This window comes from Wyeomyia smithii, chromosome 2 (genome assembly GCF_029784165.1).
Source record: "Wyeomyia smithii strain HCP4-BCI-WySm-NY-G18 chromosome 2, ASM2978416v1, whole genome shotgun sequence".
NCBI lineage: Eukaryota > Metazoa > Arthropoda > Insecta > Diptera > Culicidae > Wyeomyia > Wyeomyia smithii.
In genome coordinates this window covers 249,893,520-249,920,854 of record NC_073695.1, presented here as the reverse complement: position 1 = coordinate 249,920,854, position 27,335 = coordinate 249,893,520, and the positions used below count along the sequence as shown (strand labels likewise).

At 38.4% G+C, this 27,335-nt stretch overlaps 1 protein-coding gene across 6 annotated transcripts; it reads left to right on the top strand.

Moving 5' to 3' along the window:
• Positions 1-45: 45 nt before the first annotated feature.
• Positions 46-27,106, top strand: LOC129725394 (choline/ethanolaminephosphotransferase 1). Of its 6 annotated transcripts, none has more exons than XM_055681176.1 (7): positions 46-778; positions 11,680-12,079; positions 14,662-14,793; positions 22,994-23,152; positions 23,217-23,381; positions 23,444-23,567; positions 26,544-27,106. In XM_055681176.1, the coding sequence occupies exons 1-7, from the start codon at positions 567-569 to the stop codon at positions 26,738-26,740; spliced, it is 1,389 nt and encodes a 462-aa protein (XP_055537151.1). In that variant the 5' UTR covers positions 46-566; the 3' UTR covers positions 26,741-27,106. The 6 variants fall into 6 exon arrangements, with proteins under 6 accessions (XP_055537151.1, XP_055537152.1, XP_055537150.1 ...); XM_055681177.1 differs by lacking the exon at positions 14,662-14,793 and adding an exon at positions 13,587-13,715 and having other exon boundaries at positions 47-778; XM_055681175.1 differs by lacking the exon at positions 14,662-14,793 and adding an exon at positions 15,222-15,356 and having other exon boundaries at positions 48-778.
• Positions 27,107-27,335: the final 229 nt, after the last annotated feature.

Sequence of the window (27,335 nt, the reverse complement as noted above, 5' to 3'; positions counted from 1 at the left end):
TTCAGTTCAGAGGATGCGAGCAAGTAAACAAAAAATCGCCTGATGTTCTTCTGTGTGGCTGTCAAACTGGCTGTCGTTGTTGCCTTAACCGCGAGCTCTGCACACACAAACGAATAGAAAATTTGGCCGTGGATAAACGCACTACATTTCGTTCCGGATTAATTCCGCATAAAGTTGCTTGAAACCAGTGCAGCCGTTCCCAAACGTGATTGTTGAAAGTTAGTGAATTTTCGTGCTTTCGAAGCGAAGACCAGTGGTCGGAATTATTAGCTCTAACGGGAGTGGTGATTCATAAATTAAATTGTGTCCTGCACTCGTGGTTGTGACGTGAAGAAAAAAGCAGGAAGCGCATACATTTTTTGCGTTTTGGCTCTAAAGCTAGCCAGTTGATGTTATGAAAAGTCTCGTTCGATAAGCGTGTACTCAGTGCGTGACAAAGCACCAGCGCGTCGAAGTCTTGAAAGTGTGTAAATACAAGAAATAAGCCAATTTTAGTTTTAATCGCGCAATAACTAGGAAACCTTTGGTTGCGCAAAAAAAAATAAAGAAACGGGAAGCGGATCGTGATGTATTTTTACAAAAACAAATTGCTGTTGCCGGCGCAGCTGAAAAAGCTCGGTGACCACAAGTATTCATGTACCAACGTTAGCATGTTGGATCCGTTCCTGCAGCCCTGGTGGTGCTGGCTGGTTGGGAAGGTCCCGCTTTGGCTTGCCCCGAATCTAATCACAATCGTCGGTCTGATTGTCAACATCATCACCACCCTTATTCTAATCTAGTAAGTACATTCCGTCGTACTTTTAGCATGTAGCAAAACGTCTAGTCTTATTGCTATGCGGGAAAATAGTCCATCTTCAGCGATTCTGTAATACGTAATTGACCACCTGATGACCACTGAAACGTGGGTTACCGAGATGGAAAATTTTTGTCCGAGCGCACAGAGATGGATAATGATTGATGTGTATAATTACATAACTTGCGAAAGTACATAACTGAGAGTTTGCGTCTGGTGTGTGCACTTTTCTTGGGCTGCACTGGCTCGGGTGGGTGCTCGCGCTCGGTCGGAGCCAGAGTGGCTGCCGCTCTAGTTGTACTTTGTGTGCTGAACTTGCCGTACAGTTTCACGCACCACCAGAGTTTGCAAGGGTACAGACGCAGTACCCTCTACATTGTTGTCTCGTTAGCTTTCGTTGGTATCGCGTACAAGCTGGCTCCGGTTTGTGTTATCGAGACAACTGATGCTTCTCTATGTAAGAAGTAAATAGGAAAAAACGTCTGTTCACTGTAGGATTTATTTTTATGACCTGTTGTTAAATTGTAACGAAAGTGTGCACAGGCCAGGTCAATTTCGCATTAAAAAATGGATCGCACAAAATGTAATATTCTACTAAAATAAAATTTTCAGTACTTTAAAATTTTTATAATGTGTTGTGTTGCAAATAAAATAGGATGACAATGACTGTATGTAACAAATTTCATCATCGAAGCCGACCATGTACATTTTGTTTATTGGCCCAAAAAATGATCTGTGCTGAATTTTAGCTCAAATCCCAGAGGTTTAGGTCTGCCTCAAAACGCTCAAAGTTGTATTTTTTTTATCCTCGAAAATCCACAAAGGAAGAAGGACATGAAACTGGTAAAATCGAACTTTTTTTTAGTATTTCGAGAGTTGGCCGAAAATTATCTTTCTGGGAGTCGTTTTTCGGGCAACCAAAAGCCTATTACGGGTTATTTCAAAATTGACTTTTTAAGTGACTCAAAACTTGCTCCAAACCATATGTAAATTGATCCTATGTTTATCGGGCATCTTAAACTTGATTTGATTTGTTTTTTCGATCAATTTTCGATTTTCCCAATTTCATGGACTACACCCTTGCTGGATTCTCGAGGATCAAAAAATCACAACATTGAGCGCTTTGAGGCACCCTTAAACCATTAAGCATAGGTTATTTTTTTGTGCCAGTAAACAAAATGTGAATGGTCGGTTTTTGAAATTTGACATGACCTTTTGACGTTGGACTAACGTCTATATCGAAGTTAGGCACCTGAATTTGAAAATCTAGTAATTCAACCGGGGAAAACCAGGGAAAAGTGGTCAGGTTTTGAGCGCTTATATATCAGTCATTTCTTTTCAGAATTTCGAGGTTTTGGCATCAACCGATCAGGAATTCTTTTACGGTTGAATTTATGTAACAAAAATAACCTATTGTTCGAGATACACTATTGAAAAATTGATAAATCACATCGATTGTCTAAATCATACCGAGCAACCAATCACCACCTCTCTTCACAAGCACAGTCGACACTAACGGATACAACCGATCTGACTTTGTAAACAGTCTCGCAGCTTTCAACCAATAACGAGCTCGCTTTCGGTAGCTGCAACAGGTGTTTCAACACCGTTTTAAAATGCTTCTTTTATCATTACCACTGAACAGATTCTAAACACCAATGGCTTGATTGATAGGGGAAATATTGCGCAAGATTGTCATATAATAATTTAAATATGTTTTCGATACTAAACTAGTTAAAAGTTGTGTTAAAAGTCGTGCACATTCAACCAATCACAAGCTCGCTTCTTGTTTGCTCGCGGATGGATTTTTGCTTTGGGCTATATAATAGCCTGTGTCGTCTCATAGCAAGTGGAAGGCCTCATCAGTTAACAAGTGGAAGGCCACCAGGCCGGTCTTGTATAATCAGCAGCGGTGGCTGATTCCAGCGGCCAAACTGAGCTGCAGCAGAACCAGAGCGGTGGTATCAGGCAGCAGCGGCGGAGGTAGTGGGCAGCTGCATTTCTTCATTCAGTTCGGTTCTCCTTCGATCTGAGTTGGACCCCACCAGCGGTAATCCAATTCAGATATCGTTGGGTGAAAACTGCACGAAACTGCCAGAAACTGCACGAGCCAGCACCGCCACTAGGAAAGCTACCGCCATTTAGTGTGTGTGCAGTGTGCACATATAGCGCATGTGCATCTGTATTGCTATGACATTTGCGATGATAGGGATGGCGCTGTTGCGTGTGTATGGCTAGCTATAGCGTGTGTAAGACACAAGCATGTGTAGCATATTATGGCTATTGCGTGTATATCTTCAGCGTGTGTACGGATAGTTATAGCTTGTGTGTGGATAGCTGCTGCGTGTGTAATGATTAGTTATAGCGTATGTATGGATAGTAATAGCACATGGTTGGATAGCTTATGCGTGTGTATAGATAGTTGTATCGGATGTATGGAAAGGAATAGCGTGTGTATGGATAGCTTCGGCATGTGTGTATAAAAAACTATAGCTACAGCGTGTGTATGAATAGTTTTAACGCGTGTTTAGATAGTTATAGCATGTGTGTGAATAACTATAGCGGGTGTTTATCGAAGATTATTATTGTCATTGAAAATATTAAAATGTCTTAACGAACACAGTTGTGAATTTGATTTTACAGCAGCGTTTTAACTTCTTCAGCCAGTCTTAATTCATCGAGGAAAAATTACTACCTATGAATGATCAATACTTATTTACTAGAAATTTGATTTAGATCAAAACGGGTTCTTTTGAGTATCATAAATTATTGGTAAAAAGAGTTGCAAGTTTTCTCAATGAGCATTCATTAAATTTTCGTTTTTGTTTCTCGGTGCGCGGTTTTGATTTTGTTTCTCGCACACAGAGAAAGGAACAAACTTGTCGCTATCGTGAAAAATAACAAAACAATTAGAAATGCTCTAAATCACAACTGAAGAAGTTAAGATATTATCCTGTCACTCGCCCAAACCTTGATAACAACTAACGAAAAACGTGTGATTGAGCTCTTGCTATATTGAGTTATTGAACCAAACGTTTTTGTTTTTCAAATACATGAAGTTATATGCTGGGCTGGAACTAACCTAGCATGAGTTTTATCGATTAAATGTCAAACAATTTTCAAATTTAAAATTTTCGTTTGAATCGTTCTGGGCTCCTATTTCAGATAGTTTCGTAAAGTTTGCTTTTTGCTTAGATAGGAAAATTTTACCAATTCGCTCAATTAAATGATTGTCTTGGTAGTGCAGCAAACAAAGGGTTGATTCGAATATGTATGAAATGACAGCGATTAAATAAAAGATATCCATTCTTTTAGTATATATTATTATTTATAACGTTTTAACGTCTCAGCATTCAGAAATGCACTGTTAGATAAAATTGCAGCAAATACTAGAGTTGCAATTCTCTCTATTATTTGTTTTAATGGAATATAAGAATATCGTAGTCCAACGTCATGCGGTCGTGTCTTGAATACCACCCTCCTACTTTTTTCGCTGCCACCTGAGTGAATAACTGTAAAAATCTTCAAACCTTATTAGTAGTTGCTGAATCATTTTCAAACGTATCTGCTCTCTCACCCTCTAGCAATGATGATTTTTGATTGCTTTGAAAACCGAATCAGTGGGATCATTTTTCCACTCAAACTGCTGTTCCTGATTTTGTGAAGCCCTCAAATTTTTTTTTCGATATCACTGCGAATACGTACGAAATTCTTGCAGTAAGATGTACCTTCATGATTTTGGAAATTTCACAATTATACTTTGTCGAAATTAAACTTCTGTTCAATCCGAGATTTTGTACTCGTCGAAGCAAAGCAAAGCCTTGGTGCTACATTCCGTATCGGAATTCGACCTTCTGTTTTACTATACACAGTCTTCGCAGCCGACTGTTAAATGTACAGGACAATTGCGGGGGTAGCGCTACAATCCTACTGACACTAACAGTCTCTCCCGAGGCGGGACTCGAACATACGACGACTGGCTTGTTACGCCAGCATCGTACATCGAGACCAGCTGGGAGATACTCGCCGATAAAATGTATTTAGAAAGAGGAAGTGAACAAGAAAAGAGAAAAGGAGAGTGTGAGAGAGAAACAGAAAGGGATAAGAAGAAAAAAAGTGAGGAAGAGGATGAGAGAGTAAGATAACAAGTAAGAGAGAGAGAGAGAACGCGAAATAGGATAAGATAGAGAGAAAAAACAGAGTGGAAGAAAGCACAGAGAGAAAGGAATAAAATTAATAGAGAACGAAGAGAGAAAAGGAGGATAGAGAAAGCGATAGAGTTTAAGAGAGACTCAAAAGGAAAAAGGGAGCGATAGATATAAGGAGAGTGAGAGAAAAACAGGGAAGAAGAAAAAAACAGGAAAAAAGAAACAGAAAAAGAAGAAAGAAGAAAAAATAAGGAAAAGAAAGTGAAAGCAAGAGGCAATAAATTGGAGAGAAAAAGAGAGAAACGTGAAAGAGAAAAAAGAGAAAGGGAGGCAAGAGAGACAAGAGACAGAGAAGGGAGAGAGAGAAAAGAAAGTAGAGAGAAATAGAAACGAGGGAGATAAAAGAGAGAAAGAGAGAAAAGAAAAAGAGAGAAAAAGATAAAAGAGTAAGAGAGAGAAAAAGATAAAAGAGTAAGAGAGAGAAAAGGGAGAAGGAGAGAAAATATAGAGAAAGAGAGAAAAAGAGAAAAAGAGAAAAGATAGAGAGAAAAACAGGAGAGGAAAATAAGAAATAGAGAAAAAGAAGAACGAGAGAGGGAAAAATATGCAAAGAGAAGACAGATAAAAGAGAGAGAAAAAAATAAGAAAAGAAAGTGAGACATGAGACAAAGAGAGATAGAAGAGATAAAAGCAGAGAAGAGAGATTAAAGAGACAAAAGAGAGATAAAAGACAGAGAAGAGATAGAGAGAAAAAAGGAGAGAGGAAGAGAGATAGAAGAAATACAGAATGACAGAAAAGAGACAGAGAAGAAAGATACAAAACAGACAGAGAAGAGAGAAATAGAAAACAGAGAGGAGAGCGAGAGAGAAAAGAGACAGAAGAGAGGTAGAAAAGAGACAGAAAAAAAGAGAGAAAAAAGAGGCAAAAGAGACAAAGAAAAGAGAGACAAAAGAAAGAGAGTAAAACAGACAGTGAAACAGACAAAGAGAAAGAGAGAAAACAGACAGAGAAGGGAGAGAAAGGAAAGAGAGAGAGAGAGAGAGAGAGAGAACAACGAGAGAGAGAGAGAAGAGAAAAAAGATAGAGAAGAGACAGGGAAAAGTGACAGAAGAAAAAGGGAGAGAGAGAGATAGAAAAGAGTCAGAGAAGAGAGAGACAAAAGATGCAGAGAAGAGAGAGGCAAAAGATGCAGAGAAAAGAGAGAGAGAAACAGACAGAAGAGAGAAAGAAAACACAGAAGAGAGCGAAAACAGAGAAGAGAGCGAGAGAGAAAAGAAACAGAGTAGAGGGAGAAAAGAGACAGAGAAGAGAGTGAGAGAAAAGAGACAGAGAAAAGAAAGACTAAAGAAAAAGAGAAAAGAGAGACAAAAGAAACAGAAGAAAGAGAGAAAAAACATACAGAGAATAGAGAGAAGAAAGAGAGAGGGAGAGAGACGTGAGAGAAAGAGAGAAGAAAGAGAGAGGGAGACAAGAGACAGAGAAGAAACAGAAGGAAGGAAAAGAGAAAAAGGCAAGAGGGAGAGATAGTGGAGAGAGACAGAGGCGAGAGAGAAGAAACAAAGAAGATAGCGTGTAAGAAAAGAGACGAAAAAGAGAGAAAAGAGACGAAGATTAGAAAAATAGAAGTTAGAAAAAAGAGGAGAGAGAGGTGAGAAACAACAGAGAGGGAAAGCGAAAGCATAGAGACAGTGAAGAGAAAAAAGGAGAGAGAGAAGAGAGATATGAAAGAACAGAGAGAAAGGAGAGATAGAAGAGAGATATGAAAAGCAGAGAGATGGGAAAGAGCAAAAGAGAACAGAGAGTTATGAAAGAAAGAAAAGAGCGAAACATGATAGATAGAAATAAAAAAAGAAAAGAGAGCTTATGAAACTATTTTGGTTCATCTAATTTTATAAGAGTATTTTTGTTTTTACACAATTGCGTTGAGATTGTGCGTAAAATGCTGATGTCATCAGTTCCGCATTTTCCGATACATGAATTCTAGTTATGTCATTTATGCAGATGTGTGAGAAGCGCATCTATCCCCGTGCATCCTATTAATCTTAAATTCTTTTTAGGGATAACATATTTCAGCTTGTTATTTTTCTGGTTTGCTATGTGTGAACAAAAAAGAGATATTCTTGCACAAACAGTGCTTATCAATTGCAAAATTATTATGACCTTCTTAAAACTTAATTTTGGTTTAAAAATGAATATCAATTCATTTTTCAACCTGATACGGATTACTGGTGATAGGTTCCTTAGTGTCAAGTATTTCATATTTGACGAAAAAATTCCTCTACGCATATACCCTAATGTCACGGGGAGCTTCGTAGCAGCAAGGTTACAGAGTCCGCCTTGATAAGCGGGTGGTCGGGGGTTCGAATCTTAGTAGAATCAGGCTATTTGGTTGTCGAAGGACTCAAACATGGGTTTATTTCCAGGCTCTCCACTACATACCCTTCCTTCAAGCTGAATTCTATATTACCCCTGCTGTTTTTCATCCTAGCAAATATAAGCCCCTATTAAAATAAAACTGGTCCAAGTAACGTATAATATTTCTCCTTGGGGAATTATCATTTATCTTCTCCAGGGAATTATAATTTTTCGATATTGGCACGGGGATCGATGTTTCGATTCGACTCCTTCCTCTTGAAGTCATGACATAATAAGTCCCTCTTAGAATTAACCTGGCCAGAGAGGAACGCTAGGTGTAGTCTTACTCCAGGGAATTGTAATTTGACGATATTGGTAGGATAGAAAGAGGCTCGGTATATTAGAGCCGCAAGCTTGAAACGAAAGGGTAAACTCTCACACACAAGCACGGATATAAACGAAAACGCGTATCATTCACTTCAAAAGTGATACTGCCAATAATATGAAGTGCAGAGTACAGAAAACACCGTGGCAATATCACAATAGATCAAATGATTCTGGTCGCAGTGATGAGTCCACACAGAGAAAAATTTTGATACTCTTACATTATATGACTCTAACTTTAAGTGTATAGGTACTACTCAAAGCCATTGTTTTAGTTTAATTTGAAAGCTGAAAATTTTTTTTACCAGGAACAGTTACAAAATTCCTGAATAAATGTTTAAAAGTAGTACTGTTGTTTTGATGTTTTCTCACAAAAAACGTGGTTAACATTATTGTTTTTTTAACTCAAATTGAACGTTTTCGATCGCTCTACTGTTATTTCTTTGACGCCAACTTTCTATCTTTTTTAGTTTTGAGAAATTTAAATTTCAATGCAGCATATTTAATGGTTTGATTGCCAGCTTTATGTTCATGCAGGTTCTTCACCAAGCATGCCGCATTGAGTTTGTAACTTCTCAAAAACTAAAGCAAATAAAGATTCGTTGTTGGACGAACTATAGAGCGGTTCAATTTGAGTTTAAAAATACATCAATGTTAACCACGTTTTTGTGAGCAAACATCAAAATAGGTTTACAACAGTATTACTTTCAAACATTTTTGCTTACAGAACGTTATTTTTACATTCTTTCAGACATGTAAAAGCTGTATCTAGTAGCAAATTTTCTCAGCTTTCAAATGAAACCAATTGAATTGCTCTAAATGTTATACACTTGAAGTTAGAGTCAATTTATTTGAGAGTATCCAAGAAACTTTGAAGTTGTATGACTCCGAGTAGATCAACTCAGGGCTTATGCGTAGAGGTTCTCTAGCGGTTCCTGGAATACTCCCAATAAGAAACCAATCACTCTGTATTTCATTATTTTACGGGAGAAGAATATCATACACAGAGCCGTAGCAATTGATCTCGACTAATCGGCTGCACTATGCTTAGCGCGTATTGACTAACGAGTCGCTAAAAAAACACACATGTCACTGGTGCTTGATTGAGGACCTCATATGCACCGGGTCTAAACAATACATTTGGGGACTAATTTCACCAAACCGTTTCGATTTTGAATTTAATAATTTATTTTTATCCTCCGTATATAACATGGCTTCATCTATAACAACTGCTCTATTGCGAATACTATCAACACCAAAAAAAACATAACCACGACTACTACTATCACCACCACCACCACCATTGATAAAAGCTTCCGATACTGGGTGGAATCGACATTAGGATAGTGCCACTTTACTTTGCCGTTTTTGTGTTTGGGCTGCTCGCGTACGAGAACGCATCCGTGATCTTCACGGGAGGCGTCGGCAAGAATGGATCAACAGTGGCCGTAAGGATCACCGTGGCTAGGCATCGCAAGTCACGGTGTTGAGTGTTGTGTTACTTTTTACTTCTGTTTTGCGTCTAATGTGCTAACCTGTGTAATGATGTGAATGTGTGTGCTTGTTTGTATTTTTGTAGTGTTTTAGTGTAGTACTGTACAACAACAACAAAAAAAAAAAAACGTTGCTGTGAGCTAGAAAGACCCCTTCTACCCTTCATACATATTCAATTTATCATCATCTGTTGAAGTAGAATACTTCTCTCAGGAAGTTCGGCTACATAGGGATGTGAAATGAAAAACTAAAACCGAAAAAAGTGAAAAATATGTCCAATTTCAAATGCTAATAAATCGGTTAGTATTCGATGGATTTCCTTCGTTCTTGCAGCAATAGATTGGAAAATCTTTTAAGATTCTTCCCAAAAGAAGATAATTGTAATTTTATCATTCACACTATTGTAATATTGAAAATAGTCAAGCCTTGTCAAAACAAAAAATTCGACCTCTGATTGGTCGTTATATGATTGCTTCCCAAGCACGGTCGACAGAATCATATAGCTTGCAATTTTAAACATGCTATTTGGCCTATAAAAGAGCCTGTTTCAGTCGAAGCCGCTCATAATAGTTCTAGACTTACTCCAGGGAATTGTAATTTGACGATATTGGAAGGATAGAAAGAGGCTCGGTATATTAGAGCCGCAAGCTTGAAACGAAAGGGTAAACTCTCACACACAAGCACGGATATAAACGAAAACGCGTATCATTCACTTCAAAAGTGATACTGCCAATAATATGAAGTGCAGAGTACAGAAAACACCGTGGCAATATCACAATAGATCAAATGATTCTGGTCGCAGTGATGAGTCCCCACAGAGAAAAATTTTGATACTCTTACATTATATGACTCTAACTTTAAGTGTATAGGTACTACTCAAAGCCATTGTTTTAATTTAATTTGAAAGCTGAGAATTTTTTTTACCAGGAACAGTTACAAAATTCCTGAATAAATGTTTAAAAGTAGTACTGTTGTTTTGATGTTTTCTCACAAAAAACGTGGTTAACATTATTGTTTTTTTTTTTTAACTCAAATTGAACGTTTTCGATCGCTCTACTGTTATTTCTTTGACGCCAACTCTCTATCTTTTTTAGTTTTGAGAAATTTAAATTTTAATGCAGCATATTTAATGGTTTGCCAGCTTTATGTTCATGCAGGTTCTTCACCAAGCGTGCCGCATTGAGTTTGTAACTTCTCAAAAACTAAAGCAGATAAAGATTCGTTGTTGGACGAACTATAGAGCGGTTCAATTTGAGTTTAAAAATACATCAATGTTAACCACGTTTTTGTGAGCAAACATCAAAATAGGTTTACAGCAGTATTACTTTCAAACATTTTTGCTTACAGAACGTTATTTTTACATTCTTTCAGACATGTAAAAGCTGTATCTAGTAGCAAATTTTCTCAGCTTTCAAATGAAACCAATTTAATTGCTCTAAATGTTATACACTTGAAGTTAGAGTCAATTTATTTGAGAGTATCCAAGAAACTTTGAAGTTGTATAACTCCGAGTAGATCAACTCAGGGCTTATGCGTAGAGGTTCTCTAGCGGTTCCTGGAATACTCCCAATAAGAAACCAATCACTCTGTATACTTTATTTAAAAGCTATCAGAAATTAGTTATCAGAAGTTTTCAGCAAAACAGGATTCATGATATGACTGCAGTAGGGCTAGGAGCGAGTCACTTTTTAGTGATTTTGTCACTGTTTTGAGCCAAGTCACTAAAAAGTCTTTATTCACGCCAAAATGTCACTAAAGTCACTATTCTACAACAAAATGGTCATTAAATTCACTATTTTTGCTTTAACTCAAATCAAACCAATGATGCCATATGGCATCATTTGGCACATTGAACACTTGAAATGAAATTTATTTGACAACACCGATGGATGCCGTCTGACAGAGAAAATCATATCTACAGGGTGCGCCATAATTATTGCATCTGTTTGAAAAGTTGTAAAAAATGCGAAGACCGTATCACAGAAGCTTTCAATTCGAATTCTGTAATAGGGCTGTAAAAGACACGAAATTTCTTCACTATCTCTGTCACTTATCTATCAACTTCTTCGATAATCTCGTATGTTTGGGCAACGCTTAGTACATTAATTGTTTTGTTTCTCAATTTCCAAAAACAAATCGAGATTCACTTAACTTTCTCACGGGAGTTTCATCTTTGACGAACCTAACCCAGAAACCGAATTAGGAACCAAACTTAAGCATAGTTACCATGCGAGATCGACTTTTGTAGATTATAAGCTGAATTTTATAAATTCCAGGGTGTCAGCCGCAGGTTTTGACTATTAAATTGATCTTTCAAATGCTCTTGTCTAATCTTCATTAAGAAAAACTTCTGAACTTTTGTTCTTTAGACAATGTTCCACGTGCTTGTGAAGCTGCTGATATTCTGATCCTTCGCATAGAGAGCACATGAGATCACTTCGTAGTCATACTTAATCGAATACGTCAGTAACAATTTGTTTCTTTTTCCTTTCCCTCCTTTTCAGCTTTAGTCCGAACGGTCGGGAAGAGCCACCCCGGTGGGCGTGTGCGTTGTGCGCCCTTGGACTCTTCTTCTACCAAAGCCTAGATGCCATCGACGGGAAGCAAGCCCGCCGAACGAACTCATCGTCACCGTTGGGCGAACTGTTCGATCACGGGTGCGATTCGATATCGACCGTGTTCGTGGCCCTGGCGGCGTGCATATCCGTCCAGCTTGGCTACTACCCGCGGTGGATGTTTTTCCAGTGCTTCTGTGCAATGACACTGTTCTATTGTGCCCACTGGCAGACGTACGTTTCCGGGACGCTTCGGTTCGGCAAGATCGACGTGACGGAAGCGCAGTGCACCATCATCGGAATCCATCTGATATCGGCCGTTTTCGGTCCCTCGATTTGGATGACTAAAGTAAGTTGAGGTTTCGGTAGTGAAATTGGGGAAAATACCTTTCGAAAATGAAGCAAAAAAGGGATGTAGATAAAGTTGAAAACTCCCCCTCAACGAATCAGTTTGTTGCTCAACGGAGTGGAGGTTAATTGACCGAGTACAACTTCAAGCAGCATGACAATCCGCACTCGACTACAGTGTAGAAAATAACAGTACACGGTTAGTGACTCAGCATCTGCTAGGTCCATGTGTGCGGAAAAATGAATCAAACGTAACACACGTCGTTCGGTGAACAACTCGATTGATAATCGGCCGCGTTTCATCGCGCCATTCCATTATTTTCACAGTCAAGTGCGAACCTACGAGACGTAGTCCGTTCGCGTCTGTGTACTCTCTGACCGCCTATCAGAGTAAATAAAAATAAACAAAGCGATGTAAATTGACCGAGATGATACCGCTTCGGTGTGGTTGTGCTGCTGGTCATTTTTCGCTGTTCGAGCAAATATCGCGCTTGCATTCTCAACTGATAATAGAGCCATTTTTAAACTAAAGCACTTCAGTCATTGTCCCGTTCAAAAATTGTGTTCCAACGCAACGAAAGCATGAATACCGTTTCGCTGATATGATATTTAGACTGTACTTGACCTTACCCAATGCCACTAGCGAAGCTTGCATGGAGCGGAGAAGCGGAAATGCATTTGCTGCCCGAGAGCGATATTAGTAGTGGGCTGTATAATAACAGTCGACGCTAGTCTCGGTCTCAGTGAAGTTTATTGGTTTAACCTTGTCTATCTGGAATGACGATTCAGGATATGCTTTGATCGAGTGAAGAACGATTGTGGTAATCACTACACACACATACCTCTTGCGTCATGTTTCCACACGTCAAAACCGCCTCCATCGTTGTGTAATTGCTGAGTTCGTTAAAGAGCAGTTGATATTATCTACATCTCACCGAAGCACTTCCGGTATGTGTTTTATATCTAAGCTGAACCGCCCACGGATTGTGACGTATCAATGCTATCGTTATCATCTATATTTATAAGCAGCTTTGATACCGTTCTGCTGGCCATGGCCAGACCAGTGGCGTGATTCTCTCGAGCTATTTTTATTCACTATAATAATGTATACGTAGCAAGCCGTATGGCACAGTGATGGGTCAAGAGTCAATAGAATTTCGCTTTCGGTTGGTTGAATACTGTACTGCCGCTGCGGTCTTATCAGCAAATCGCGAATCACTAGAAATTAATTCACTAGGTTTAGTAACCGTTAAGCGTGGCGCTCGTTTTGTCTCGAATTGCACCCATCAGAACGTTTTTAGGTTCATGTTTCAACATTTGGTCAATAACATTGCTTGGCTTAGTTAGATTAGTTTCTGCTGCTTGGTACATTAATCGAATGGCTTCGGCACCGAGTTTCAGAAATCGACCATGCAACAGAATGCATTTTTACACCACCTTCTCCATCGAATGAATGCCCACATTTGTCAACACCTTTTGTCCCTCTCGTCATTTTTTTCCGCATCTAGATTGTGGGAAACTTTGAACTGTGGAACTCGATGTCCGTGATAACCGTTGTCTGCGGCACCTGGTCGCTGATGCACTTCTTCGCAGTGATACAGGCCGGTGGAGTCGGCAAAAACGGATCTACCGTAGCCGTAAGTGTTGTCCTGTCCATTACTTTGCCCTCCTACTAAGCCCTTCTCTTAATCAGCCAGTCCCCCGGAGTCCTTTCCCAACTCTCAGCGTCAAACGACGCCGACTTACGCAGACGCAGATGTTCCACAATAGTTACACTGAGCCGGAACGTTACCGGTAATTGTTGTTAACTTCAAACAGGGATTCCCTCGTGCTATCACCATTATCAACCTTAACGAGTTCAATGTGTTCCGGTTGGACTGTTCCCCTTGCAGCCTGGGCGATGCCTGATGGATCCGAGCCGAGAAAAAGTTTTATGTTTTTTCGTATTTATAATTTTTTTATTTTTCTAACTAATCCCAATCTAATTATTTTATCACTTCGACAAAACAGACAGTTTATTCTATCCGCGATCAGTTTCTCGGCTTGGATCCACCTTGCGCCGGTTAATCCCAATTGTTACTAAAAAAACTCGTCGCACCTACAACAACCACCAGCATGGGAATAACTATGATCGATGTTTTTTTGCTCTGACCCCTAAAACTATTTCTAACTGTGTGTTTTGTGTTGATATGATCTACCCAAATACCTACGTCTGGAATATTTGCATGATGATGTGGTAAAGCATGTTTGTGAAGTGGAAAAAAATGCTTATGCGAAGATAATCAAAACGCATCTATATAGATAATGTATGCACAAGCTCTGTTGAGTATATTTCAGCATTCAAATAAGTTATAAGATAGGAGAGGGGATGGTAACCAAAAGTTGTTCAATTCTGGACGCATTTGATTAGAGTAAAATAAGTACCGATACTAAATTTGAACTTGACTATGTTCTCTTCATCCATCTCTACGAATCGGCGGTACACTTTTACGTACATGAACTGATCTGCTGTGACTGAACCGAATCAAAATCGCTTGACGAATAAAAATCATGATGTTGATGATGGTGGCGACGACCTGACAGATACCCCTAATTGGCGGCACGTGGAACTATTCGGTGTGTGCGATATTCTCGCTCGGCTATCTGCAAGTGTTGATCACCTTCTGTCGGACGTTTCGGGAAGGTGGCGTCGGCAAAAACGGGTCAACCGTTGCTGTAAGAATTATTCGTATTGGTTTTTATACTTAGTTCCTAGTAACTTCCTGAAATCTACCACCTGTACAATTTTTGGTTTCGATTTTTCATTATTTTACGGGGGAAGAATATCATACACAGAGCCGTAGCAATTGATCTCGACTAATCGGCTGCACTATGCTTAGCGCGTATTGACTAACGAGTCTCTAAAAAAATACACATGTCACTGGTGCTTGATTGAGGACCTCATATGCACCGGGTCTAAACAATACATTTGGGGACTAATTTCACCAAACCGTTTCGATTTTGAATTTAATAATTTATTTTTATCCTCACGTATCTAACATGGCTTCATCTATAACAACTGCTCTATTGCGAATACTATCAACACCAAAAAAAAACATAACCACGACTACTACTATCACCACCACCACCACCATTGATAAAAGCTTCCGATACTGGGTGGAATCGACATTAGGATAGTGCCACTTTACTTTGCCGTTTTTGTGTTTGGGCTGCTCGCGTACGAGAACGCATCCGTGATCTTCACGGGAGGCGTCGGCAAGAATGGATCAACAGTGGCCGTAAGGATCACCGTGGCTAGGCATCGCAAGTCACGGTGTTGAGTGTTGTGTTACTTTTTACTTCTGTTTTGCGTCTAATGTGCTAACCTGTGTAATGATGTGAATGTGTGTGCTTGTTTGTATTTTTTTAGTGTTTTAGTGTAGTACTGTACAACAACAACAACAAAAAAACGTTGCTGTGAGCTAGAAAGACCCCTTCAACCCTTCATACATATTCAATTTATCATCATCTGTTTTTCATTTCAAAGCATCAGCAGCGACCATTTATCTAATAATTGACGCCCGGATTCTTTGATTGAATTACTCCTATTCTCAGCGGCACATGGTGCCAATTCTGCTGCAATTTTCTCTACATACGGTGTTGTACGTAGTAACGACCGTGCAAACGATTTTTACTGAATTGAAATGAACTTGACGAAACAATTGTCGAAAAGGCGAGACACGAAAGACCAAAAGGTTGTGGGAAAAGATAATTTACTAACACCGAATTCACATGAATTTCTCACGCCTAGTGAGCTACTATCAAAGTATTTTGTGATGCAAATCTTCCATACGATGTGACCAACATTTATTTGCTTCAAGTTTTTTTTACAATCGACTGAATATGACACGAAGAGGGGGTAATGTAAATGGCCAGATTCCACGTTATGTTATATACGAATGTTCCCTCCAGAATACTTGCGATGTGTCGTAATTTCCATCACAATATCTGCTTGATAAATTTTTAACATCAAAGTTTCTATAAGAATTCGTAACACAACAATATACGAACCAGCTCTGATATAATCTCAGTAATTCGGATAAAATCTGGAAAAAATCATGTTATTCAAAACTACATATTTTATTTTTTATGAGCGTGGATTTGGATTGGATAAATAATTCAAAAGTATTTTATCAAACACTTTAATCCTTCATAAGGCCGTATAAACTACGCAAGGAAACGACCCAAGCTTCAGTAGAACGTATTCCTTACAGGACTAAAAACACATATGTGCCTTTGTTTGAAAAAAAAAATTGAGTCAATTAAAAAAATTGGTGGCAATATAGTTGCCACTGCTCGTTATCTTTAAGAACGATGGCAGCAGTTGTTTTGCCCCTGCACCTTAAGCTTGTTTTATTTAAATTATAAAATAAGAAACATCATAGCAATCGAAAATCATAGCAGATCGAAGTGAAGAGTTACACAAGTGATACCTTGAAAAAATTTTAGGACGAAATTTGTTTTTTTTTTCAACACGACACATATTTTAGGGAAAAGTGGGTACCAATGATGTTAAAAGATTTTAGCAGTAATTTTCAATCAGAAAGTCGCTGGTGGTTAACTTTGTTAATGCATCTCCTTTTGAAAAATCAGGTGAGAGCATTGACAGTCGGCGAAAAAGATTACACCAGCGCACAGTGGGACGAAATCTAAAATAGTAGGACATTGGTGTTTGTGACGAAACGCATGGTTCTAGCGTTTCGATGTCTTCTAGAAAGTTTCTCAGTTTTATGAGTACTTTATGTTGACGGTAATTTTTTTTGATTAAGGGGGGTGTACACCAAAACAAAAAAATTAACTTTTTTTTTCTCGATGAACTTGGTAACTTGATTCCGACACATTTTAGAACTAGCTATTACGCGCAAGTTTGTAGAGCATTGAAAAATTCTATCTCTTAAACTGACAAATTTATAAGGTATTAAAGTTGTTAAATCATAAAACGTCCATGGCTTACTCATTTACGGGCACTGGTTGCCCGATTTAAAAAAAAGTTAATTAAAAAATAATCAAAATCCAAAAAAGTTGCAACTCAATTTCCGAAAAATTACTATAAATCCCCTTCGATTCCAGTACGATATCTATACACAATTGGAGGGAATAAGTATCCAAATTAAATGAAGCTGAAAGTAGCTGCCAACATCTGCCTTTCCGCAAGATATGTTCTCTTGAAAATTGTGTTATAAAAGTGCAAAAACAGACATAACTCCTCCAAACTAAGAGATAACGATACACTTTCTTCTTAAAATATGTGACAATTAACCTTCATTTTGAGTTTGTAGAATACTTGAACGATGGTAAAATTAAGATAAGAGCGTTATCACGCAAAAACATATTTTAAGGGGGTGGTTTACTTTAACACTTTATAAATTTGTCAGTTTAAGAGATAGAATTTTCCAATGCTCTACGAACTTGCTCGTAATAGCTAGTTCTACAATGTGTCAGAATCAAGTTACCAAGTTCATCGAGAAATGAAAAAGTTAATTTTTTGAAGTAGAATACTTCTCTCAGGAAGTTCGGCTACATAGGGATGTGAAATGAAAATCTAAAACCGAAAAAAGTGAAAAATATGTCCAATTTCAAATGCTAATAAATCGGTTAGTATTCGATGGATTTCCTTCGTTCTTGCAGCAATATATTGGAAAATCTTCTAAGATTCTTCCCAAAAGTAGATAATTGTAATTTTATTATTCACACTATTATACAATTGAAAATAGTCAAGCCTTGTCAAAACGAAAAATTCGACCTCTGATTGGTCGTTATATGATTGCTTCCCAAGCACGGTCGACAGAATCATATACCTTGCAATTTTGAACATGCTATTTGGCCTATATAAGAGCCTGTTTCAGTCGAAGCCGCTCATAATAGTTCTAGACAGCGACAACAGCAGTCGTCCTCCCTTAGCAGCAGCACTAGCAGTGCAGTGGATATCAGCGATGGCGGAAAGCGGCCACAGCTGTGGCATAGCAATGGATAACGCACTAAGTGCAGCGGATCTCAGCATCGATAGCGGCTGATGCAGTGAGGCACTTTAGTGAAATGCAGTCTCTGTGCGATAGTGGGCACTAGTAAATACATTCAATGAAAAGTTGACTCATTTTGACAACACGTGAGCCGTCTAGTTTTGAGTGTTATATCAGCATTTCACTGCTTACTGAATACTTTGTTCGCACTGTCAGTGATAACGCAAAGATGTAATCGGCATCTTATCCGACACTAAATTGACCAACAAATTGTCCTTTTCAGGATGAAATAAAAACCTGATGATTAAAGCGTTAATGTTTTCTCATGAGTTAATTTACATTTTTACTGAATCATCTTTTCCTTCAGTCATGAGCACGACATCCGAAAAAAATTTATCTCAAAGTTTAAAAATTGTAAAGCCTTAACCATGACAAGCAACTTACTATATTATTGAAAATAGTCAATCCTTGTTGAAGCGTAAAATTCGATTGATCTGATTAGTCAACGTTTATTTATTAGAAAACATGACTGACACGCAAGCAGCCGGGTTATCTTACTTGTAAAAGTATTCTACTTCAACCTTGCGGTCCTGGTTTTGCACACAACCCTCCTGTTTTTTATTTTGGTGTACACCCCCCTTAATCAAAAATATTTACCGTCAACATAAAGTACTCATAAAACTGAGAAATTTTGTAGAAGACATCGAAACGCTAAAACCATGCGTTTTATCACAAACACCAATGTCCTATTATTTTTGATTTCGTCCCACTGTGCAGCGGCTGAATTCCGAGAACACGTTTCTTTGAAGAGAAGAAAATTTCTTCATTGAAAGTATATGAAGAAATTTTCTTCTCTTCGAAGAAATGTGTGCTCGGAATTCGGCTGCAGGAACGTCCTATAGTAGGCAGAGGGAGGCAGTAATCAACAACTGCAAATCATCACATTAAATTCTGTCAATTTTAGATTGGCCGTTTTGTTTTGTTGTGTGAAAGTGTAGGAATTCAAACCGCCTAAGCGTAACTTGCACAAAACTTTCGCCTTAATGATTGTTGAAACTTGTGGTGTAGACTGCAGAAGTGAATGAAAGAAACTTTCGCAAATGTTTTCTTTAAGGCTACGCTAAATTCGTGGACGTAGAATTGGAAATAAAATCACTACAGAAGTAAACGTTAAAGGAAAAACGCTCACATTACAAGCAGAGACACAACAAACTGATTCTTTTGGTAGACAGCGTTTGACCACATATTGCTAACTTCGTCAAAACGTGTCTGAAAACGCTGAAATAGGACCTTCCCTGCTCGTTTAGCGATAGGCTTCAAAAGTTTTGTCTACTCCGGAAAGGTCCCCATATAAAATTCCAGCTCAATCGTGCCGTAGCGTGCCGTAGCCTTTTCCCAGAACTAAGTACAGTCCCAAAAGAAGGCGAACAAACATTCGATGCAACTTCCGTGGCGTAGTCTGAAATAGTACATTTTTCCGATATTTCTTCAGCGGAATTAAGTGCTAATACTGGACACCTTGTTTCCCGTGAGAGAAACAACGAGGTTTAATGGCAGCGAAAAGAGTAGGCATCAAAATGAAAAGTAGCGATGAAGTTTTTCATATCATGTTAACTATATTTGACAAGGAAAAGGCAAGCATTAAAAGGCTAAAAAACGACAGGGAGAAAAATCGGAAAAAATGTTTCTCTCTGCGGTTTCAGTAGGTTGAGTTCAGTTGAATTTGTTTAACCTGAAGCAACCAAATGATGCTAAATGGCATCATTTAACACATTGAACTTGAACATTGAATAACATTCCCATCATTTGGCAATACTTTTAAGAACACTGATAATGCCGCTTGACAGACAAAATCATATCCAGTTAGTTTAGTTTAGTAACGTTTCGGTAAAAAAATGGACAAAATTGTCGATTTTTCAAGGGTTCACCTTTAATCGCACTGACGAAACTACTCATGCATCATCAATCATAGTAACCAATGAGTTAGCAAAAAAAAAAAAAAAAATAGACAGCTCTATCAGTCAAACTCTAACTGTGATGGCGAAAAAAGTGAAGCTACTCCGTTCAGAAGTGTGCGCGTTCAAAAAACGGTATCCCGCCACGTCAAAAACGGACATCCTGCGGCACTTTGTGGACGCCGGGGTATGCCCGTGCCGACATCTACAACATGACACAACTTGACACTATTGGACAACTATCAGAGCATCGAAAGAAAGCCCGGTTCCGGACGGCCAAAGACCCTGAGCGACAAGAAGCTTCAAAGGATGCTGAAGAGGAAGACCGAGGGAAAAGTGGCTGAATCGCTGCGTGCACTTGGCCGGGAGGTTGGTGCATGCGGTTAAACAGTGAAAAGTATCTGAGAACATGGACATACATGTCAGGAAGCGGCAGTCCCGTCCACTGGTCTCGGAGCTGCAGACAATGATGCAGCGACAGCAGTTGAATAAGATGGTCAAGTCGGTTTTCCCGGCGAATCGCGACGTGGCAGTGGTGATGGCCTACGAGATCTATCGTTTTTCTTTCGCTCCAGGCTGGCCGTAAACGGGGAATTTTATAGTATGAGGTGCCTGCCAGAAGTCGCGTCGTTCATCAAAAAATACCATAAGGGCGAAGACACGGTGTTCTGGCCAGATTTGACATTGGCCCACTACTCGAAGCGATCGTTGGAGGAGATGGAGCGGCTGAATATCGATGTGGTACCGAAGTCGGCAAATCCGCCCAACGTCCCCCAGCTGAGTTCCATCGAAAATTTCTGAGCAAACTTGCGCAAGATCTATTCCAACAATTTTGTCGCGAAAATGGAGGAGAAATTAATGAAAAAACGAAGAAAGAGCTTAAAAACACGCCTACACGCATATTTTCGTCCGACATGGCGAATGTTCCGGTTAACTGCCGGAAGGCCGCTCGTAAGGGCGTAGAACTTTTTTGCAAATAAGATAATATAATTAGCATTAATGGGAAATTCATCCAACTCAATTATCTGTCTTAGTTTTTTTTCATCACCATCTGAAAAAAGTTCAAGTTTCTTACCGTTAAACGTTAGCTATCCAAAAAAAAAAAAACATTCACGGAGAATTTTAGGCTGATTCGGGATAATAAAATCAATCTAGCAACAGAGTTGACTCCGGAAGGTCGTTATCTTCTGCACACGTACTTATATATTAGAAGTCCCTGGGAAAGCTCTAGAGGATTAACTTAGTCTTTGCAATCGTACTTACGAATTTTTGAACCGTTGAGAAACACGAAATTTTCTATATATTTTTTTTTCGTTTAAAATGTCAAAAAGGATGAATGGTTGAGATCTGGTGTTGTCTCTTAACTTGTTTAAGACGAGTTTCTGGGAGTCAGAATGCTATCGAGCTGAATGACTCTTCCAGTTAGTCGTTTATTTTCCAAAAATATTTCATATTTCTTTTGTTCTTTCCGTTTTTTCATTTCTCTCATTTTTCGTTCAGTCGTTAGAAGATTTTTCTGTGATTTTAAACCTAATTTGGAATACTATTCCCTCTTTTCTGGTATGCCAAAAAGTATGTAAGCAAATTTAAAACTTATATGAGATCATTATTTGTCTTTCTTGTAAAGCTTGTTTTCTTGTGGAGCCTCCGGATAATAGTTTTTCACACTTGAACAGTTTTTCTGTGATTCTAGGCCTTAATCACAACATTTTGTCTTTTCTGGTCTTCAGGAGCGTTTGTTCAGACCAGGGGCGACTCGTGGCTTTTGAACCTACCTGTTCAACACCAAACTCTGAAAATCACAGTTTGGGGAAGTAATTACAATAATGTTCGCGAAAAAACGCAAGTCATTCTCTTTGTAACTATTTCGAAATAAAACTAAAAATAGTAAAATATAAATACAAATTTGGATTTGAAATTTATTTTTTGCCTGGCGCCTCCGTGTGCAATGCGCAGGTTGCACCTATGGATGAGTCGCCCTTAGTTTAGACGCAATATAGAAGCATTGTTTTTTAGATCTAGTTTTTTTTCAGATTCTAGCTTTTAGAAGCGTTCCTCACTTCTCTGTGACAGTTTTCGGGGTTTATTTACAGTATTGAAGCTCAGTTGATAGTACAAACTTAACGTTGCTGGTTTTAAATCTGATTTTAGGGAGCTGTTACCTTTTCTAATATTTCACTGTTTTTAGATAATGTGGGATGAGATCTTTTAAACGCTTTAAACAGAAAATGTTTGCCTAAAACAATAATAATTTGGTATGTAAAAGTATTTGTTTGTTTGCCTTTTGAATCAAGGTTTTGCGATCTAGATCAAGATGGCCAAAATTATGATTGTTTTAACATCAAGGGTATTTCGGGACGATGTCAATGTCATAACTTTCGATTTCAGATTCATTTATTTTTTCAAGAATTACAGAATGTTCTCTACTTAAAACTAACAAAAAACGAACAAATGCATCCGTCACAGTATCCTGCGTGCCATGATTACTAACTTAACACCCCTAGAATTGAAGTACAAATTGGTAAAACCTGTCGCGTATTTTCACTAAAACCTAATCGTAAGATGCTTGCTTGAGTGTTGTTTTGGTGTGTATGTTTATGCTGTTTTTAGCCTGTTTGATATTGCTTGCCAAGGTAGTAGTTTTTGAAGGACCCCTCTTAAGAACACTACTACTACTACACTACTACACTACTAAACCACACAACACTAATTGCCTAACCATTCTGTGTCCTCTCTACTGTCTCCTATAATCCGACCTGCCCACTAATTTCACCCAACCATTTTTTTCTCTTTGTCGTTTAGTTTCTCGGAAACGGATGCTTCATTTCTATTTTAAACGTACACTGAGCATCCTTTTCCGAACACTCAAGCGAATCGAAGCAAGATCAACCGTTATTAACATTAGTTTCTTTTTACCGACTTTTGGGCTAAAAATCTCATGACTTGGTGCCTAAACGACAGGGAACCAGCGTCCTATCGCCCATCATACCGTTCCTGTTCGTGGTGGTGCCCGCCTACGTTATCTCGCAGAAATCCACCGATCATATCTACGAGAATTACCCGTCGCTGTACATTATGGCCTTTGGGATGATAACGGCTAAGGTGACTAATCGATTAGTGGTAAGTAGGCAATTGGTAGCAAGTGTTTTGGTTCAGTTTATAACATGTGTCTTTTTTTTCTAAGGTTGCCCATATGACAAAGAGTGAGATGGAGTACTTGGACTGGGGTCTGATAGGGCCATTATGTCTGTTTTTGAACCAGTACTTCAACAGTTTCCTTCCAGAGTACTACATTCTGTGGTTCGCGATGCTCTGGTGTTCTGTTGATCTAATTCGGTACTGTGGTCAGGTAAGTTGTAGGAATGCGCTCTTTGTTGAGATCTATTTTTGCCTCATCGTTTCATCTTTAAGGTGTGCTTGGAGATCTGTGCCTACCTAAAGATCGAGTTGTTTCGCATCCCGTACCCACCGAAGCCGCTAATGACATCACAAGGTACGAATCCACCCCATCAACATCATCACGAAGGTAAAAATGGTACGCATAACACCCACATACAGCCGCCGCAGTCACAGCCGGCAAATAGAAAACATCCGACGCGCGCTAGCAGTAGGAAGCATAACTCCCACCAATAACCGGGGGAGGTTTTGCCGTTTGTTTGTTTTTTGGTTTATTACAAAAGCGTAGAATATCGTATACTTACTAGAACCATACGCCAGTTAGTTCTTCTCGGTGGTCCGTTGACGGAACTGTGAGATCGTGATTTGAATTTGGGGTAGGGAAATCGCCAATAAGAGGGAGAGAGGCTATGGACACGGACAGTCTTTTTACAGGGGGGCGTCATACGAGGTAGAATTAAAATATTGTATCGCTTGATCATTTGCTGGAGCATAACATTTTCTACGTTGCCAATAATGCATTGCTAACGCGACTGATATTACGTTTCCTTGTGCTAGTTGAAAGATATATAGGAAATCCTTCCAACCTTTTTAAGTGTTCTTTGCTTCGTACATTTTACATAAGTTCTTCAGCATTAATTATGTTTTGTTCTTATTTCAGGCGAACACTAACGTATGCAGGAGAAGGTTTCAGTTAATTAGTTAAAAAATATTGTGTTACCCATTCGTGAAATCTATTGTAAAAACTTTAAAAGTGGCTCCCAAACCCATTATTTGTGTTTTCAGAGATTTTGTTTAAAGCCTGCTTATTTATTAAAAAAAAAAATAAATAAAAAAAAAAGTAAAGGACAGGATCACAGTTTGGGCTCAAATACCATCAATACGTTTGAGGCTCTTAAAGAGGCGAAGGATTTTGGGTTCTGACTTACCTTCTTATCCATGAACTGCCGCAAACGCAAATAGCTCTCGCAAGTCATTTTAATTTATCTACTGCATATTATTAGAAAAGCAAAAATAAGTAAACCTTCCGTAGTTTCATGAAATGCCCATTGTGCTTTCTGCAAATGCTAAGCGATAGCATGACTGTCCTAATTTACTCGAAAGCTACAATTGCTTCCTAAGGACCGATCCCTGTGACCAGAATTTTTACTTATCGCGATATTACCTGTGTGCTGTATTACACATTTTATGTGACTTACATTATCAATATTGATAGTAAGTGACGTTTCATTAAATTAATAACATTGTGTTTAACACGAAAGTTATTTTCAACAAAAAAAAAAAAAAGAACATTTTCGGTATAATCGACTGTAGAGTTTCGTTGGGATTTTTTTGTTTAAATTGTTGTAACATTATGTGATTAACAAAATCAACTAGTTGGTAAGGCGAATGAGGGTTAAAAAATCACAAAAAAAAAACGCGTTTCCGATGTCCCTCCCTGTAAAAAGACTGTACCGTACCTTCGGACGAAGCGTAAAACACCGGGCACACACACCCGCTTGCAATGGCTTTCCCTTTACGTTTGCTAACTTTTTGTTATCCTTTCGTATCCAATCTAGTTATCATTTGCATTAAAGTCATTTGTTCTTTACTTCTACCTGTAAGTGGTGTCCGTGCAAGAAACTGAGCAGTGTAAAACACAAAAAATAGCAGGCAGTTTGATAAAGTTTTATTTATCAATTCTATTTCACATAAAGGTGGGCGTTACTAACAACCGCGCTAGATAGATGTGGTGCATTGTTAACCGGAAGAATGTTTTTCGAGTAGAAAATAAAAAGACAAATACAGCTAGCTAAATGCCAACTAATGTGCATTTACCGAATGCCTCGCGATTAAGGTTTTTTTCCCATAAAAATGCTTTGGTATCGGAAACTAACTAAAAAAAGAAAAGAAAAATGTAACACGAGGATAAGGCGAAAATGCAAACAGGAATTTCGGTTATAATCTAGAGTGCGTATTAGACTCATACCACTGTTGCCAGTATGTTAATTGTTTCGATAAATAGAGTGATGTTCAAAATGATGATGAGATTCGGTGTTTCATTCGTTGTATCTACGTGTGCTTGTTGCGTGCGCTTGCCTTATCAGGATCCAGCGGATCCGTAAGAGCAGTCCGATAACTCCTTTGTGACTAAATATGTTAAAAAAAAAAGAAAAAGAAAAGGGTGACAGGAATAGGCTTCAGCTTCGGTAGGTCAGCACAGCCTGCGTTTAGAAGGTTAGTAGTTTTCATTTGCTGCGTTTATTAAACATAAAAAAAACTCAAAGCGTTTGTATTTTGAGTTAAGCTTTACTTTGGGTAGCAGATAGGTTTCTGTTTACACATGTGGTTTTGTTCTGTGTTTTTTACCTTGTTTCTTTTCGTTCTCTTAAATGTGTTGTATTTGTGTCTGTAGCTTTGTTACTTTGATTTTTCATGCACAATAGGATGTTTCTGGATGGATGGATCATGAACTTTCTGATGTCAAATAACGAAATCTATAGAAAGCATTACTTGCCTCGAACAAACTCACTCATTTGAAATTTTTGCATAATCGATTTTTTATGTTTCGGATTTATTGAAAAAATCGAAGGACAACGGTATATTTAAAAAAAAATACGTTTTGCTCATAAAATTATACTGTTTAAGCTGATATATAAAATCAGGAAAGCGTGTATACTTAAACAACCCAGTTAATAGACCAGCTTTTTTTAATTTTTCATCTGTGTCCTTCGTTATTGTGTTTGTGCTTCATGAAAACAGCTTTTTTTATTAAATTATAGTTTTATACTATCGTACAAAACATATGTTTCTGTTTCTATTTGCTTTAGCCTTCTCACTATGAATCACAAACTATCTGCACTGTCTTTTAGCCCCTGCGATAATAAATAAAAGATTATTGTGCTACGTTAAAATAAGTCTAAACATCTACACAAACTGTTAAGATACTTTACTTCGTAGTTAAGCTCACCTATCTAATTTCATCAAATTATCACTGTAGTTTTTTTTTTTATTGTTTGGTTTTGTAAAACAGCTTTCCTGTGAAACTATCTTAACGAAAACTTAAAACCGAATTTTATTCTAATATATCTTCTTTATATTTCTTCGATCGGCAACCAATTTCACCGTTTGGCAGCGGGATCCTCTTCCTCTTCCTCGGAGGCGGACGACCAGCACCTGTTCGGATTGAACAACAATGACAGCCGCAGCGGCAACAAATCCCCACCGATCAGCCCGAGCCGTAATCTAACCGTTCCTGCCTTCCGGCGGACAATGTCCGAAAGCAGTAGTGGTTCACCACGGGTTACTCCCAGCTCATCCCCGAGGAAGTAATAATCCGTTAGTGCGTAACAATAATCGGAAACCTATCTAAGAGCTGTAGAATTTAGTCACTAGTTCATGATGGTTGGACTGTTCGAAGTATTTTTGCGATGCCTTGTGCTTGCCTTTTATAACGATTTTTTTTTAAATTTCCTTCATCGATCGAAAATGGGCTTTGATGCTTCGTCTTCGCGAATATCAATTCCAGAGGTCAATTACCAATCCCAAGGGTCTGTGTGCGTTACTCAAGAAAAGTGTTGTTCGATTTTAATTTTAGCACTGGATGCTGGAGATTGAAGCACACTGAAGGTGTGCAGAATTATGTAGGTAAAATAGGGTTATTTATTTATTAAATAATTATAAGGTATAAAATTGACAGATGCTAGCTATTGTTAGTTTGTCCGAAAGTCTAATTTTCGCTAAGGACACAGTTCTTACGAGATCTCGGGGCACCTGGTCGTCGTGAAACCAATCTAAATAATTAAAGATTTTTTATCACAGGGGAAAATTTTTCTATCCTAATCAATCGCAGTAACCTGGGATCCAGAGAAAAAATATTCATTTCAATTGTAACCGTCAAACAAGACTAAAGCTACCTTAATAAACT